At 42.5% G+C, this 18,418-nt stretch overlaps 1 protein-coding gene across 2 annotated transcripts; it reads left to right on the plus strand.

Moving 5' to 3' along the window:
* The first annotated feature begins 1,401 nt into the window (after window positions 1-1,401).
* Flvcr1 (FLVCR heme transporter 1) lies at window positions 1,402-16,446 on the plus strand. 2 transcript variants are annotated; one of them, XM_036201746.1, is made up of 10 exons: window positions 1,402-2,185; window positions 6,219-6,363; window positions 11,687-11,827; window positions 12,127-12,194; window positions 13,202-13,305; window positions 13,785-13,895; window positions 14,145-14,250; window positions 14,607-14,718; window positions 15,445-15,512; window positions 15,678-16,446. In XM_036201746.1, exons 1-10 carry the CDS (start codon window positions 1,466-1,468, stop codon window positions 15,747-15,749), a joined length of 1,647 nt encoding a protein of 548 aa, XP_036057639.1. In that variant the 5' UTR covers window positions 1,402-1,465; the 3' UTR covers window positions 15,750-16,446. The 2 variants fall into 2 exon arrangements, with proteins under 2 accessions (XP_036057639.1, XP_036057640.1); XM_036201747.1 differs by lacking the exons at window positions 11,687-11,827; window positions 12,127-12,194; window positions 13,202-13,305; ... (3 more) ...; window positions 15,445-15,512; window positions 15,678-16,446 and adding an exon at window positions 6,847-6,963.
* The last annotated feature ends 1,972 nt before the right edge of the window (window positions 16,447-18,418 follow it).

The raw sequence follows: 18,418 nt of genomic DNA on the forward strand, positions 1-18,418 counted from the left end.
TTTGCTTTCTTAAGAACAGGTCGGGCTGGGAGAGTGGCTTCCTGGTATGCACAAAGCCCTGGGCTGGCTCCTCAGCACTGCATAAAACTGAACGTGGAGGCACATGCCTTCAATCTCAGTACTTGGGAGGCTGAGGCCGCGAGTTCACGGCCTATCTATGAGGCTCCCTATCAAAGACAAAACAAAACCCTCAAATGGTCCTGTTGTATTCTCTAGGCTGCCAGGGTACCTTCAGATCTGTAGAGTTGGGTGATTCTTCTGCCTGTGTGGAGGTCAGAGGACTACTAGCTCTCAGGCCTCTTCTCTCATTCATCGTGTGGGTGCTGAGGAATCGAACTCAGGTTGGTAGGCTTGGTTGGCAACAAGACACTTTACCCACTGGGCAGTCTTGCCCTATACACCCTTGATTTTTCTTAAATGAATTAATTTACAAAGTACTTTGTGGAACTATTCCGGAGCACGGATAATTCCCCAGTAGTTGCATCACGAAATACAGCGACTTCTCCCTCTGCAGCCCTAATGTTATTCATCGCCCCCTATCGCCCAAGGACTGGAGGTTTAGGGTCTCAGTCTTGCTCAGGTCCTAGAAAGGCAACCGCGGTCTCGGTGAGCTCTTTAGTGCCACAGCCACGCCTTGCTCATCAAACAGATTTCAGCCAGGCGTGGTGGCGCCCATCTTTAATCCCAACACTGGCGAAGCAGAAACAGGTGGATCTCTATGAATTCCTGGTCAGCCTGTCTCCACAGTCCCGGGCCAGCCAGGGCAACAAAGTGAGACCCTGTCTAAGAAAGAGAGGAAAGGAGGGAGGGAGAGTATCTCTTAACGCCTGGAACCCCATGTTTTCACACACAGCTTTCCAAAGGGTAGCAGGCTGACTTTGTCAGCGGTCCAGTAAGACCCCAAGAGTTCCGGAGCTCCGTCTTCATCCGGTCCTGCACAGACAGCCTTAGGTCACTGGAGGGGAACAAGAGGCAGGCAGGGACTGCGCCTTGTCCCATCACCTTCAGTCTGCTCGGTGGGCGGAGACGGGCGGCTTCGGGCCGCACCAGGGCCTGCTGCTGAGGAAACCTCTTTCTCCGGCTGGACTGAAGCCCTTTCCGGCGCTCTCCTTCCCAGATAACCCGAGGATACCCGCGGTCAAGCGAGCGCAGGGAAAGGCCTAGCGCATCCAGCATCTAAATTGGGGAGCACGCCTACCCCGGGATCCCCGAAGAGTCTCACATTTGATCCCGCCCCTCTTCCCGGCAACTCCCTGATTGGCTCCTCAGCCTGCGAAGGCGCCCAATGATTGGCTGGAGGGCCGTGGCCAGGCGCTACGAGACGCCTTGGGGGCGGGACCTGCCGGCGGGAGCCACACCGCCCAACGCCGCGCGCGCAGCTTCACTTAGTCAGCGGGCGGCGCCGGCGAGCGTTCCGCTCCAGGGTAGCAGAGTGGAGGGGCGGCGGGGCGGGGAGCCGGGAGGCATGGCGCGGCCCGACGAGGAGGAGGAAGGGCCGGCCGTGGCACCCGGGCACCCGTTAGCAAAAGGATACCTTCCGGTGCTGAGGGGCGCCCCGGATGGGGAGGCGCGCACGGAGCCGCCTGATGGGCCCGAGGCGGAGAACGGAGCCCCGGCTCACGGCTCGGTGGTCGCGGGAGCTCGGGACGGGCCGCCAGGCCTGCTGGCGGCGGAGGAGGAGACCCAGGCCCGGCTGCTGCCCGCGGGCGGTGGGGAGGACGGCCCAGGCCCCACGCGCTCCCCGCGCACGGCGCTGTCGCCGCGGCGCTTCGTGGTGCTGCTCATTTTCAGCTCGTACTCGCTGGTGAACGCCTTCCATTGGATCCAGTACAGCATCATCAGCAACGTGTTCGAGGGCTTCTACGATGTGTCGGCGCTGCACATCAACTGGCTGTCCATGGTGTACATGCTGGCCTACGTGCCCCTCATTTTCCCGGCCACCTGGCTACTGGACACGCGAGGACTGCGGCTCACGGCGCTGCTGGGCTCCGGCCTCAACTGCCTGGGCGCCTGGGTCAAGTGCGGCAGCGTGCAGCGGCACCTCTTCTGGGTCACCATGCTGGGGCAGAGCCTGTGCTCCGTGGCCCAGGTCTTCATCCTAGGCTTGCCCTCTCGCATCGCCTCGGTGTGGTTTGGACCCAAGGAGGTGTCGACGGCTTGTGCCACCGCGGTGCTGGGCAACCAGGTAAAGACTGGAACAAATAGATACTAGGATCCTCTTAAGGACGGTAGGAAGCCATAGGCGGGGCTGGGCCCACGGTTGGTGGGTAAAGTGCCTATCGTAGAAGCGTTAAGACTGAGCTCCAGCACCACGTGGCATGGTGGCTCCAGGTTGTATTTCCAGCCTGCACTGACAGGTGAGGAGGACAGCTCCTGAAAAAGGACATCCGAGATTGCCTCCTGGCTTACACACAGGCACGCCTGGAAGCTCTGACAGTGAAGATCTCATAGGTACTTTTGTCACCACTGCAGAAGGAAAGTGTTCAGTTCTGTGAAGTTTGTTTCCATATTGAATGTCCTTGGAACAGTCCCGATGTAAGTGTATTAGTAGTGAGCCCAGCCCGGTACGTACTGAAGAGGTGTAAGTGAATATTCAATAAATGTCCTGGTGATAAAGACTTGGCAATATTACTGAGTCCAGTTATTAGTTCTTAATAAGTCAGGCAGTGCTGCAAATCACTGACCCTGGAATGGCTAGTGGTTTAATTAGCCAAGGCTCCCTTAAGAAATGGCGAAATGACCTTGTTTCCCCTACCAAGATAAATTCAAATGCCACTAGAATTCCAGACGCAATACTAGGCAAAAGGGGTGTGTGTGTGTGTGTGTGTGTGTGTGTGTGTGTGTGTGTTGTGTGTGTGTGTGTGTGTGTCTGCACGTGTGTGTGTGTGTGTGTGTGGTGTGTGTGTGTGTGTGTCTGCACGTGTGTGTGTGTGTGGTGTGTGTGTGTGTGGTGTGTGTGTGTCTGCACGTGTGTGTGTGTGGTGTGTGTGTGTGGTGTGTGTGTGTGTGGTGTGTGTGTGTACGTGTGTGTGTGTGGTGTGTGTGTGTGGTGTGTGTGTGTGTGGTGTGTGTGTGTGTGTGTGTGGTGTGTGTGTGTGTGTGTGTGTGTGTGTCCCAGATGCTTACTTTTTTAAAATTTATTTTGAACAGTGTTTCTTTCACTCTGGCAGGCTGGCCCGGAATTCACTGTGGCAAACTTCAAACTCTTGAGAATCCTGTTTCAGCCTCCCAAATGCAGGAATGAGCCACCCACTATTATGTTTGCATTTGTTAATTTCAGGGTTGTTCCCTTATTGTAACTTAAATTCTTAGTAGAGGGCACCTGTGACACCGGATATTTTTGTCACCACTGTAAATGTCACCATTGTAAAGGATATTTAGTATTCATTCAATTGAAGGAAATCTAGTTAAAAAATCCATACCCCTTATTATACATATATTGCTACATGCAGCTATGTGACCAGAAAATGTTTCTTTTTCTTTTCTCAACACCCCCCCTTTTCTGTGTAGCCCTGGCTGTCCTGGAACTCACTCTTTAGACCAGGCTGGCCTCGAAGTGCCTCTGTCTCCTGAGTGCTGGGATTAAAGGTGTTTGCCACCACTGCTAAGCAAAAATGTTACTTTCTTACTACAAGTCTCACTGGGAACAAGAACATGGTTTAAAATACCCCAAAGACTAAATGTGTGTGCTTATTTTGTTAGATTTACTTACTTTCTCTAAGACTGTAGAAGGGCCACTTAAACTATAATTGCTGTGCATTCAAAATAATTTATTACTGATATTTTAGTTGTTTCTTTATATTTGGATAGCAGATATTTTCTTAAGATATTTTTTGTTTCTAAATTATATTCAAGATTATGCTTCATTGACCATAATAAAAATATTATCAACTCTGTATCAATGAAGCATCAATTTTTATGGATAATAAAGGGAAGTCTTATAGGTGGACTTCCCTCCTCTTAGCAGCACGTTTCTGGCTCTTCCTACAGTCTCCTCAGTGTTCCCATTCCTTTCTTGGCTCCTGTAACTGTACAGTTATGGCCAAATCAGCATTTCTCAGTCTCATTTATGGAGTGATCATGCATAATAATATTCAGAAGCATTATGCAGTCACTAAGAGCTTGGTGGCATAAAGTGATTCATGTGCATATGCCATTAATATCATCAGGTTAGGAACTATTAGTTTTCCCACTTGTTAGGTAGGGAAATTGAAACTTTAAGGAATGAAATCATTTTCCAAAGGTACTAATACTGCTTGTTCACATATAAGTGTGTCTGGTTCCTGAATGGTAGCTTTTAACTTTTTAGGTCTCCAGAGAGAACCTATTAAAACACAGGTGCTTTAAACTCGCCAGTGGTTTCGCAGGGTACTTAAAAAATACGAAGTGTTTACTATAAATTACAAAACCTTTATCTCGTGTCTTTGACTTCTTAAACAATGCCAAACTTGCACTTGCACGAGGATCTTTGCAGGAACATTCCTTCCTCATGCTTAGAATATTCTTCTGTTCAGATTACGTGATTACATACTTAAAGCCACTCAGCTCTCAAGTCGGTTTAAGTAGCCAATCGCTTTCCTGATTCCATGGGCGTTCATCACTTTCTTACTCCAACATTACATTTTATCTCTCCATGTAGCATTTATCACTGTCTCATGTTTATTGCTCATATATTGACAAATATACATGTTTTATGCTCATTACTGTCCATTTTTTCATTTCCCGAGTAACTTTCCATATCTCTTTGTAATTTAATTTTTTTTAAAATTTTTATATGCATTGGTGTTTGACCTCCCTCTTTGTGAGGGAGTTGGATCCACTGGAACTTGAATCACAGACAGTTGTGAGCTGCCATGTGGGTGCTGGGAATTGAACCCAGGTCCTCTGGAAGAGCAGCCAGTGCTCTTAACCCCTGAGCCATCTCTCCAGCCCCTACATCCCTTTGTAATTACTTGTTTGCCTTCTTTCTTTGAATTTCTTCCTGTGTGTGTGCGTGTGTGTGTGTGTGCGTGTGCGTGTGCGTGTGCAAAGGTATGCAGTAGGAGGGAGATGGTGTGTGTGAGTGCACACTTGGAAACCAGAGGGGGATTTCGGATGCCCTCTGTCACCCTGCACCTTATTCTATTGAGGAAGAGTCTCTCATAAACCTGGAGTTCAGGGTTTTAGCTAGGCTGTCAGCCATCGGGCTCTAGAGAGCACCTGTCCTCACCCCTAGTGCTGTGGGTGCAGGAGTGCTCAGGACCGGGCCAGCTTATTGTGTGGGTGCTGGGATTAGAACTCTGTTCCTCACGCTTGTGCAGCAGGTACTTCACCACTGAGCCATCTTGCCAGCCCAGAATTGCTTTGGATATGGATTTGTCTCTGCTGAATATTTTATATAGATGAAGTTATATACTGTGTGTCTTTTTGTGTCGTCTGACTTAGTTCTCTATCATGTTTTCAAAGTACATGGTAGAGTACTACATCAGTACTTCATTCCTTCTCACAGGTGACTATACTTCATTGTGTGAACATGCTGGATAAAAATTTAGGTTGTTATCATGTTTTGGGTCTGTGAATGGGGTTGCTGTATTTGTGTATAGTTTATTTGACTGTCTGTTTTTAGTTTTGGGGGCAGGGACCTACAAGTGGAATGGAAACATCATATTTCAGTTCTGTTTTAAATTTGTGAAGGAATTGCCAAACTATCCACAGTGGCTACCGTATCATTTTACACTTGTGCCACAAGGGTCCCAATCTTCCTATTCTTGGGAACACTTACTTTCTGTTCTTATAAGCATCCTAGTGGGTGTAAGATGGAGTCTCGTTGTAATTCTGATTTGTATTTCCCTTTACAGCATGATATTGACCTTTTTTTCATATTCTTCTTAGCTGTGTATCTTCTTTGGAAAAATATCTTTTCAAGTCTTTGGCCCATTTAACGTTGGGATTCTTATCCTTTGTTGTTGAGTTGTAAAAGTTCTTTACTCTGATGCTAGTTCCTTCTTGGATATGACTTGGAAATATTCCCCCCATGTTGTAAGAATTTTTTAATCCCTTATTAGATATAGGAGGGAAGTTTGCCAACAGTTTTCCTTTTACAAAGACATGGGAAGAGATTTTTGAGGGTTCACAGCACATCTTTACATGTACTACTGTTTCTCTCTCTGGTCTGTTGAATGCCAGCTTTTAGTCTTGCTTCCTATTAATGGCTGTTAACAGGACTGTTTATTTTACAGCTTGGAACTGCAGTTGGCTTCCTGCTGCCGCCTGTTTTGGTGCCCAACACACAGAATAGCACAGACCTTCTGGCTCGTAACATCAGCACCATGTTTTACGGAACAGCATTCATCTCCACACTTTTATTTGTTTTAACAGTAATTGGTAAGTGACTTGTTCATCCTAAGCTTAGATAAGTGCATGACAGACATATGAGGATCACTAACCCTGGAAGTGAGCTGACGGTGTGCCCAGCACTGTTTATCTGTTCTCCTCATGCAATGTCTTGCTCGGGTACTGAGTGGAACAGCTCTAGGGTACGTTGTGGTCCACTGTATGTTGTTCTCAACATTCTAATTCATTTACCTTCCTACTAACTCAGCTTGGTGAGTGTTCATCTCAGACATGCTGCCTGGCTTCCCTTCCCATAGTCAATGTGTGGTGTGCATCTTGTACCTGCCTCGCCTGTAGCTGGTTCTTGTCAATCTTGGAAATGGTGCACACAGGCTGCCACCTTCCCTCTCATAGGAAGTCCCCCAGGGGTCCCCAGTTTAAGATTAACTGGGTCTAAGATGTTGACCTGTAGATAGTCCTGGGCAGCATGGAGCAGTTCAGAATTTCAAACTGTGGCAACTGTCTGCTTGTTAGGCCGCCTCAGCCAAGCCCGGCCGCCACCGTTCATCCCCGAGTCCTCGTCTGGGCCTGTCTTTTGAAGGAGTCAGTCAGAGTCGGCTGAAGCAGCCATCACCAGCTTGGAAGGAGCTTTGGGAAGGTCTGCTTTTTTTTTTTTTTTTTTTTAAAGTTCATTTTTATGGAGAAACAATTTTGATTTTAGGGAGAAGATAGGCAAGGTCTATCTCAGATGCACTGCTGCTGCCATAACTGGACTGCCTCTAGACACTCAGGATCTCTTCGATGGGTTTTATTAGGGAAGGAACTATGAAGTTCACAGACCACCATTTAATTAACATTTATAATTAAACTGTGGTATGGTTGGAGGTTTTAGACTTACACATTAAACTTTTACCTTGCTATAATATCAATGAAAATTTCATATTTTGTGGTCTCCAGATGTGAAGTTGAGTTTTCAGAGAAATATCTTCTGATAACCTGGGTAGGTGAGTGGCAGGATCAGGCATAGGAAGCTCAGCTCACATCTGCAGTTTCCCTTGAGGTAATGAATGGAATGTTCTCTTTGTAGCATCTGAAGTATGCCAGTATGTGCAGTTGGCTTCTCATTTTTTTTTTTTATCTTTGCAGTTAGTCAGGGAGTGGCATATTTGTACTGTGCACATTGCTGAAAAGTTTGTCTTGTACTCTTAGTATTTTAACATAGTTTTAAAAGAAATCTGTACTGGTGAAGAAGCCTCTTAAATCTGTTTTTCTGGTCGGTGCATTTGGCTTGCTTGCCCAAGTATGAAATATCACTTCTATATATTTCAGAGAAATGGATCTTGACTTACAGGAGGTTTAAGTACAAAATGTCTTTCAATCATTTATGTGTAATCACATAAATCTCGGGCTTCTTGAATCTTAAGTTGAGCTTCTCTTCGCAAGAAATGAATAATTAATTATAGAAGACATCTTTATTAAAAAGAACGAGCTGGAGAGATGGCTCAGCAGCTAAGAGCACTTGCTGCTCTTGCAGAGGACCCAGGTTGAGTTCCTAGCACCCATGTCACTGGTGGCTCATAGCCTCCTGTAATTACAGCTACAGGGGATCTGACTTCTTTCTCTGACCTCTGTGTGCACTGCAGTCACATGCATGAAACCCAGCACACGCATACATACAAATAATTACAAGTTAAAATATTTCTAATTAATTAATGAGTGGAAAGATAGCTCCGTGGTGCAGAGCACTTGTGCTCTTGTTGCTGCTGTAGAGGACTTGGTTGAGTTCCCAGCATGCACATGTAGTTAGCTCACGACCATTTATAACTCCAGTTCCAGAGAATCTGATGCCTTCTCCTGAGCTCTGTGGACAGCAGACACTAATGGTGCACATACAGACATGCAGGCAAATCACTCATACACATAGAATAAATCTAAAATAAAAATAAAATTTTAAAATAAGATCTGTAGTTGAACTTTTTTACATTATATATATATATAATATATATATATATATATATATAATGTGTGTGTGTGTGTATATATGTATAAACTATTACAAATAAATAGGTTTTTAAGTTTCCAAAGACAGATGAAGAACAATGAAATGGGTGTGACTGTTAGTTTATTATCTTTTGTAGTCTGAGAAATTAGAGTGAGCTATTTATGCATCTAATTAGTTATTGATGTCCTTGTGGCTTACAGGTTGAGGGTGGAAATAGGACTGGAGTGTACAAACAATGGGATGGAAAAGGCTTGCTTTCAAGTCTGTTTTAGTGTCCTACATTTTTACTGTTATGACTCTAGACAGTATAAAAGCAAAGTAAGCATTAGTCATGGAGGCATGTACTATGACCCCAGTACTTGGGGGGTGGAGACAGGAGGGTCAGGAGTCCAGGATTGTCCTTGGCTGCATGAGACCCTGTGTCAAGAAACAGAAAAAGCTAATGCACCATCACTGTGAAAACTGACAGTGAAGAGAAAGACAACTGTGTCGCATACTCAGTGTGTTTGCGAGGAAGAAACCTGCATTTGGAAATTCTTAAAGCGCCTATTTACTAGAAGAGATGAGCTTACATCCTTCTAAACTTCTACTGATAAGTAATTAAAAATTCAACCAAATCCATATAACTTATGGCTATAAATTACAGGTTTTAGTAACATGACACATATTGAACTAATATTCATCAGCCTCCCTCAAAGACTTCCTTAAAGGTTCACTTGTCCCCGTGGGTTGTATATGTGGGAATCTTAGGAACTCACCCTACTTTCCACTGAGTCCACACCAATTCCTCATTCTTGGGGAATTCTGGCCTCTCACATTTGGATGGTAGATGTGCACCAAAACATGGTTGAGTGCACACCACATATTGGTTCTTATTGAGCCTCAAGATTCTTTACCAGCACCTGGGAGGCAGACAGGTGGATCTCCGTGAGTTGGAGACCAGCCTGGTCTACAGAGTGAGTTCCAGGATAACTAAGGGTACACAGAGAAACCCTGTCTCAAACTGCCACCCTCCAAAAAAAGAAAAATACATTTAATTCAATATTAGTCTTACATAAACACAAGAATGTATAGGCTAGATATATAATTGTACTTTTGATTCTTCTATTCAAGATGGCTGTACATGGCTGTAAACTTTTTACTAGAGATGCCTTTTACTTACGTAGTCTATAAATATTTCAAGCTCTTGAGGCAAAGTCTGATTTTTTAAGTGAATATTGTATTTATTTATTTTTTATTTTTGGTCTCTCTATATAGCTCTGGCTGTCCTGGAACTCACTATGAAGACCAGGTTGGCTTTGAACTCACAGAGATCTACCTGCCTCTGCATTCCAAGTGCTGGGATTAAAGATGTACACCTCTGAGTTCGACTCTAAGTGAATATTTTTCAAATGATACAATACATTTTATATAACACTTGATAATTGTAAAATTTCACACATTTTGTGTGATCTTTATAGCAGCGTGTCACTGTCATTTCCATTTAAAGAATGAGAACCTAAAACTGAGACATACAGAAGACAGGGCAGAGGCAGAATTCACAAGGGAATATACTGTCTGTGTCTCACACAGTGACAAAACGGCTCTGAACAGCCCTGTTTACTCTTTCTTCATCCCAGGAGGAGCTGTGTGAACTCAGTGCTCTGCAAGCTTTTGACAACTCTGTGCCTGTTGCCAGGTGGAGAGTAGCTGCTATTTGAGGTTAATAAACAGTTCTTTTATTGGCACAGATTTATTTCCTGCTTTGAGATAGCTACACAGCATAAAAAGTTCATTGACAGATAACCTTTTGTTCCTCCTTTTCTTCATGTAGCACTGAGTCTGACCTTTCAATGGTGTGTGGCTGGGAGGTTACATTTGCCAAGAGATAGTTCATCTCTCCAAAACTAGAGAATGATACTTGTATTCAGAAAATAAATCGGAGTGGAGCTAAAGACTAATAAGGATTGTTTTTAATTTATGTGAGTTTTTAAATCCATATTTGTTTCATTTTGATTTGTTTTGCTATAGTAAATTAAAACCTAGATATTTAGGACTTGCTAGAAACTTGTGACTACAATTATTTATAGTCTGAAACCTTGATTTACTACTGTGAAAGTTTTATATTACCAATGCTAATAAAAAGAAATATTTCCTATCCAACTAGGATACAGAGAGCCTTGCAGGACAGATTCGAGGCCGCCTAGCAGTGCAAGGGTCAGATAGGGAGGAAGGGGGAGGAAGACTTGCAGCAGCTAAGGTTCTGTGTCCACCAGGCTCCAATGTAAGGATGCTGCGAATAAGTACCCATCAGTTCTGTCCCTCTTGAACCAGTCCGAGCTCTGAAATAGAAGTATACTTAGTTTGGTTTTAGTTACATCCTAATTTTTTTCCCAACAAAAACTTTAACTTTTTATTTTTATCAGCAAATAGAGAAATGACTCATAATAATTTGTGGGAGTTACAAGGATTGTTTCTTCCCCGGTAACTCTCAAATATGTCTGTGTATTGGGAATGTCAGCATTTTTGTGTTTAGTGTAGTCTCATATTCTACCCTGCAGATTCTGCTTGTTAAACTTTGTATAGAGTCTCAAAACCAGTATTAATTTTAAATTTTTAAATGATTCCACTTGACAGCCAAAGACATCAGACCTAACCCACTTCAAAGTGAAAATAAAATAGGCCTCTCCCAACCAAGAAGAACTTGTTTTGAAAGGGAGAAGGAAAAAGAGGAAATGGGAAATGATGAGAAGGAGGGCGGAGAAGGGCTCTGCTGTGTAAAGGTTAGAGCTCCGAGAGGGGAGGGGAGGAGAGGAGGTGGGCAGAGGGGAGAGCAGAATCATCGTCTTCTAGAGAACATGACTTCCCCCTGAGCTTCCCTTTTGCTTTTGGAATTTACTTGTTAATTCTAAAGCACATTTTCATGAGTTGTCTGACCAGTGACATGTACATCTGGGATCTATGATAATATGACATGGCTGTGTGACTCTTGATACCTGGGAAGGTCACTGAATCCAAGCATTTATCTCTTCCCAGGGACTGAATTTAAAAGTCAAATCCTTGATGTAGTAAATATTGATCTTGATTATTGAAAATGGAATAATCAGTGGGCATAGGTGGTCTCATTGCCAGTGATTTTTCAGCTCCAGTGAATTGGCCAAATCTCTGAGTTTTAGTTCCGAGAGCTAAAAGGATAATGCCAAATTATTCTTCACTTAGAAGTCAGTAAAGCTAAAAAACTACCTTGCCATACAAAACTTTGACTGCCTCCTTAGTCCTAAACTAAATTCTGTTCTCTCACTGAGAAAGATGCCATATACTTAATCATGTGTGGTGTGTGGGTGTAATATACGTGAGTTAGTCATATGTGATCCTTTTCACACATGTTCCCAGTGTTCAAGGAAAAGCCTCTGTTACCACCTAGTCAGGCTCAGGCAGCTCTGAGAGACAGCCCCCCTGCGGAGTACTCCTACAAGACTTCTATCTGGAACCTCTTCAGAAACGTCCCCTTCGTTCTCCTGCTGATCAGTTATGGTAAGTGGCGCTCTGTTCACTGGTGGGCATGGACACCTTTAAGCACTGTGGATTCTTTTTCTTGAAACCAGTGGCTTGAATAGTAATGAGGTTGGTCCATGAACTTCATAGCTTCATTATGAACTTAAGTTTTGAGCTAAAAGCAAGAGTATCTAAAAAGATTTGGTTTTTTTTTTTTTGTTTTGTTTTTAAATAGAAAAAAAAGGGTGGAGTGTTACATCTAGAATGTAGAAGTTCTGCTTGCAGATATATTTAGAGAAACCCACTCTTGTGTTTATGAATTTGTTTTTTCTTTATAGGTATTATGACTGGAGCATTTTATTCAGTTTCAACATTATTAAATCAAATGATATTGACAAGTTATGAGGTAAGCGTTGTTTTGTTTTCTGAAACAGAGTCTTGCAATGGAACATTGCCTGGTCTAGAACTCATTATGTAGACTAGGCTACCCTGGAACTTGAGAAGTTTTCCTGCTTCTGTCTCCCCAATGCTGGGATTACAGGCATGTGCCACCATCTGCTTTTATATTGTATGCTTGACCAAGACTTTTCCTTTAACAATATAATTTGCATTAGCGTGGTTCTAAAATGAAGGATTATGGCCTTGTTGATGCAAAATATTTATACCTGGTTTTTGTTGTTGTTGGTTTTTAAGGCAGCATTCCATCCATAACTAAGAGGTGGGAAAGCTGAATAAAGCTGTTCAGGAAATAGAAGGCAGATGGGTCTCACAGTTAGAGCAGAGAGGCCAGACCCTGAGTTATCGGTCTGATACCTGGTGTATCACACCATTCTAGTGACTCCAAGCTAGTTTGTTCTGGTCCCCTGGACTTAGTGTGTAAACTCAGTCCAAAATCACTTGCTCCCATACTTTGATTAAGCGTATTTAACCTAATTTGCAAAACACACATTGAAAGTAAATATTATTAGCATTGTGACAAAACCTTAATTTGGTTATATGGAAAAACACAAAACCTTATAAAGGATGTAAGCTTAGACATCGGTCAGACTGGCCTCTCTCTTAAAAAGGAGCTGGCACTTTTACTATGTAAAAGTATTGCCCTTAACTTTCTCTATGCTCATGTATAAATGATTTCAGTCTTAACAAAGAGTAAATACAACTATGGAGTACCCAGGAAAGGTCTCCTTTTTACTTCTTTTATTATTTTATATTCACTTTTATTGATTCTGTTGTTTTAAAATAGAATGCCTTCTATAAACCATCCACTCCAAAAACATACCTCTATCCCATTTAATGAATCTTCCTATTGTGTGCTTAATTTTAATGATTATTTCTGCTAACTAAATATGTAAGTATATGGGAATATGAACCACCTGTTTGAATTTGAAATATCTGATTATCAAATTGTTTTAGAGAGAAGAGGTGAATGCTGGAAGAATTGGGCTAACGCTGGTGGTAGCTGGAATGGTGGGCTCTATTCTTTGTGGCTTATGGCTGGATTACACCAAAACCTACAAGTAAGTTACAGTAGATGTGTGCATGGTACATAAGTAAAGACATACTAACTTTAAAGAATGGGGTTTCACTAGGTAGCTCCAGCTGGCCTGGTGCTCCATCCTACCGTAGCCGCCTGATGGCCAGGATGCTGGCATGTCCCGCCATATGTAACTAAGACTTGGAGCATTTCAATAATCTGCCTCTATGAATGCTTTACAGATCTTCCCACTCCTTTATAGCTTGCTTCTATCTGAAAAGAGCCCTCCCAGGGAAGCACCAGGTTCCCAACAAGCTTTATCTTGTTTTTTTTAAATGTTGTAAACTTTTTTTTAAAAAAAAAGTTCTTTTCTATGGGAAAATTATTGTTGAGCTAGCCACATTATCCACTGATGAGAAGGGGTGATTTGTGAGAAGGGATGATTTGTGATAGCCAGCCACATTTGCTCTGTGCCCTAGGGAAGTCAGAAGGGAACCATTAATTATTTTGTCTTTGTTTTAGGCAGACGACTCTGATCGTGTACATCCTGTCTTTCATTGGGATGCTTATATTTACTTTCACGCTGGACCTTGGATACATCATTGTGGTGTTTGTCACTGGGGGCTTCCTTGGGTAAGTGTCAAGTGTGTAAAAGAAATTACACCCTGCTCCTATGACTCGGAAGGCCTTCCAAAGGTTCTTTTGATATTTAAATTAAACTCTAAAAGTTCCATTATGTACATATAAATGTACAATTCCTCAGAATTATAACAAAAAAGTTTAAGCTACTTTGGCATGCTGTTGGTGAAAATTAGATGAGCCTCGTCTGGACAGGTGGCTGCCCTATCCTAACCCACCTGTCTTATGGTCTTGCTCTCTTAGTTTCTTCATGACCGGTTACCTCCCTCTGGGCTTTGAGTTTGCTGTTGAGATCACTTACCCTGAGTCTGAGGGCACATCCTCTGGACTCCTCAATGCTGCTGCACAGGTAATCCTGCTTTTTCCTAACCCAAGACAGTTAACCAGGTGTGGTGATAGCGATCCCAAGCACTTGATAGGGAGAGGCAGGGGGATCGGGAAGTCAAGGCTACATAGTGTGTTTGAGGCCAGCCTGACTACATGAGCCTCTTGTCTCAAAAAACAGAACAAATCAAACCACAAAAAACAAGGTGATTTTTATGGCCAGCGAGCAGTGAGCTTGGCCTGACTTTGTGGTTTAATTATCCTGGTTATTTCTAGAAGCCAGATCATAAGGAAAGTCAGTTAAGGCAGGCTCTGTGGGGAATGTGTACTTGTTTTAAAAGAGCAAACTTAATAAAACTTATCTCACCAATTTTATTTTAGATATTTGGAATTTTATTCACATTGGCTCAAGGAAAGCTCATGTCAGACTATAACCCTGAAGCAGGAAACGTTTTTCTCTGTGCTTGGATGTTCTTAGGCATCGTTTTGACAGGTAAGGGCTGAGTGCGTACACCGGGTAGTCTGTGCTCGGCGTGTGCATTGCTGCTTCGAGGCTTTCCAGAACTCTGAGGTCAGGAGTGAAATAAGAAGCAGAACACAGTTTTCTTCTCATTTGGTGGTTCCAAATTTAATACCATTACTGTGCATAAAAGACAATACTGGGGCTGGAGAGATGGCTCACCATACCCAGGTTTAGTTCCCAGCACCCAATGGTTGCTCAGAAGAGGATCTGATGTCCTCTTCCGGCCGCCTCTGGCACTGCACAGACATAAATGCAGGCCACACGCCCATATACATAAAATAAAAACCCCTTTAAAAAATTATAAAAATTATATAAATTATTTAACTTGTGTGTCTTTATCACCATCTACTTGGACATATGGGCATCTTAGACCTCCCTGTCCAGAACCAAAGTCACTGTGTTCCCACTGTACATACCTATTTCTCTTATATTTTCTATTTCAGTTAGCTAGTGCTGGTATCCATTCAACTGCCTAAACAAGGAAGTTCTGAAGTCACCATTTTCCTCCATTACTACATCCCCATTATCCCACCCTGTATTTGTCAGCTAAGGGAGACTAGTAATGAACTCAGCACTGAGGTGTCTTCTCAGCTGCAGCAGTGCCATTGGCTGTCACAGCATTATGCACTGTGTGTTTCACGTTATATAGAAAAGGAGAAGGTGACCAGTTTGTAACTCTTGGTGTTTCTGTTTTAGCATTGATCAAGTCTGATCTGAGAAGACACAACATAAACATGGGGCTTACAAACGGTGACATTAAAGCTGTAAGTAGCATTTTTATGGCTGTACTCAGAGTGTAGAGAGGGTAAATGGGAAACCATTCTTGTCTAATCAGCAACTTTTTTTTTTTTTGAGTCCGTTCAGCAGTTGGCTGTTAAATGGCAGATGTCAGCTATAGTACATCCCTTCAATGCCAGTTATTTTTGCAGGTGCCAGTTGACAGTCCGATAGACGAGAAACCAAACATGGTGATGTCTAAGCAGTCAGAGTCTTCGCTCTGAAGAGGGGAAGGCACCAGCCGCTCAGTGTGGGGATCTAGCGTCATCCTTGAGGAGCTGTGTGAGTGGTGAGGACACTCACTGGGAAAGTATCCAGTGAACTCTGGACTCTGAGTATCATTTTGGTTTATTGTTATTAAGCAACGTTTTGCTTATATCTCAACACTACCGTTTATCTAATATTGTCCATTTTCAGCTGTGTGTTCGTGTCATTGAAAGTAGCATTCTTGACATTTTTCTCAGGATGTTTTTTATGGGGATCTAGAACCATAAGACATGTAAGAGTGTGTGCAATCCACGTATAAACATGTCGAATGCATTTCCAGGTATCTGTCATCTCACTGTAATGGCCACGTCAGGTATCACAGTGTGAGTGCTGAATACCATCAGGAAACTGACCCACTTGAGGACAGGATGGGACCAGGATCCCAGAGAAGTCCTCAGATGTTTCCCATCCTTTATACTCTTGTTATACAGTATGTTGGTTCTGTGCAAAACAAAAACAATAACAAAAACAAACCAAAAACCAGTTGTACGCACAGATTAAACCCGTCACACTCTGGTTAGCTAAGGCACATGTAGACCATTTGGAGTTCCTCTCTGTGCTGCCTTCCTACAAATATTGTGTTTTCAGTGCAACTTGAAGTAGAATCCTTTTATTTTTACTCTCTTGCAAGAAAATTTCATTATCTGTGTTACAGGCTAGCTCATGATTTCTTTTCTTTTCTTTTCTTTTTTCTTTTTCTTTTTTTTTTTTTTTTTCTTTGAGACAGGGTTTCTCTGTGTAGTCCTGGCTGCCCTGGAATTCACTCTGTAGATCAGGCTGGCCTTGAACTCACAGAGACCCACATGCCTCTGTCTCCCAAATGTTGGGATTAAAGCCGATGATTTCTTATGTCACATCTGTATTTGCCTTGGAGATGCCTAAGCTAGGGAGTGTGTGATAACTTCCGAGAGCCCATGTCTCTCTATTCTGCGGAGAGCTCTTGAAATACTGAGTGCTGTGTTTCCAGGATCATTTCTCTGACCATCATCCTCTGAGGAGTGCCAACCTTTGCACATGTTCTGTGAGTGCTGGGAACAGGTTCTCCTCCACTACAGAGTGTATGTAGTCACCACTCTGGACATCGTATCTCTTTTACATGCTCAGGGCAAGGAGAATGGAATCAAGTGAGTTTTCACAGTGCCTACCACTGTGTCTTGTTTACAGTGAGAATTAAATGTCGTTGATGTTTTGACTCTAAGCATATAGTCATGACATTTAAGTATCGATAATATTTAAATAGTGTAATTTTATAAATTTTATTAAAAATTTATGTAATATCAAGATGCATGAAGAAAAGCCAATTATGTAATGAATATGTTTGAAGCAAATGCAAATTTGATTTAGGCAAAATATGCATTGATTTATTTTGATATTATATTATTCTCTTTCATCAAATTACTATAAATTATGTGGAATCTGACACTGGAAAATGTATTGGAAGAACTTAGTATCACTCAGCATCAGGAATTGTGGTTTTATGTCCTTGGTGTGTCTGGCATGGTAACTCTGGACACTTCATTTAACCTCTCTGGCAGCATTTTCATGATCTGTGAATGAATGCCTTCACTTTAATCTAAAACAGTGTTCTCATCTGTGAGTTTCGACCCCTCTGGAAGTTGAACAGCCATTTCACAGGGATTGTATGTCAGATATCCTGCATATCAGATGTTTATGTTATGATTCATAACAGTAGCAAAATTACAGTTATGAAGTAACAAAGAAATAATTTTATGGTTGAGGGGTCCACAATGTGAAGAACTATATTAAAAAGTCACAGAATTAGGAAAGTTGAGAATCACTGATCTAAAAGATCTTTTAAAAATATTGTCAGCCGGGCGGTGGTGGCTCATGCCTTTAATCCCAGCACTCGGGAGGCAGAGCCAGGCGGATTTTTGTGAGTTCGAGGTCAGCCTGGGCTACCAAGTGAGTTCCAGTAAAGGCGCAAAGCTACACAGAGAAATCCTGTCTCGAAAAACAAAAAACAAAAATTCATCATGGAGTAGAACACAGGAACTTGGATTGAATAAACAATGTGATTGCTCCTGTGTAGAGACAGGGAACTTTCAAGTAGCCTTTTAACCTTTTTAGTCAGTCTGTAGTAGTTCAGGCAGAATCTATGTAATCAATAACCTCTTGTGATATTTATGTCACAGGTTAAAAATGACCAAAAATAGTCTCTCCATCTGTTTCTGTTTTTAAATTGACAGTGCTGTTTACAACAATCATGTACTTTTTTGAGTCCTGAAGCTTTGAACAAGTCACAGATGGAAGTTATTACTTCATGTCTGAAAGCACGTGTGTGCTTTGTTTGTCCTGTTTGGAAAGGGGATGACATAATAATGCAAATGAATTAATGATGTCTTCAGTATTTTAAGTGAATGTTATGGATAATATATCAGGTGAGAATTTGATATAATTCTGTGTCATGGTTTTAGAAATAGTGATTATCACCTGTGTCAATTTTAGCCAGATGATTTTAGGAACAAAATTAGATGTTCTCAGAAGTTGTTGCATTTGTAAATGCTGTGAACATAGCTTTTGTCTTTTGAGAATGTTGGAGAAATGTCTTGTGTGAAAAGGTTTGTGTTAGTAACTGGAACAGCGCCTGTGTCTGATGTCTTCATTC

The sequence above is a fragment of the Onychomys torridus genome, chromosome 11 (genome assembly GCF_903995425.1).
Source record: "Onychomys torridus chromosome 11, mOncTor1.1, whole genome shotgun sequence".
NCBI classification, from domain to species: domain Eukaryota; kingdom Metazoa; phylum Chordata; class Mammalia; order Rodentia; family Cricetidae; genus Onychomys; species Onychomys torridus.

Coding starts and splice junctions, on each gene's coding strand:
- Flvcr1 (XM_036201746.1), top strand. CDS start 1,466: ATGGCGCGGCCCGACGAGGAGGAGGAAGGGCCGGCCGTGGCACCCGGG. Junction 14,251..14,606: donor TCCTCAATGCTGCTGCACAG/GTAATCCTGCTT, acceptor ATTTTATTTTAG/ATATTTGGAATTTTATTCAC. Junction 15,513..15,677: donor CAAACGGTGACATTAAAGCT/GTAAGTAGCATT, acceptor TTATTTTTGCAG/GTGCCAGTTGACAGTCCGAT.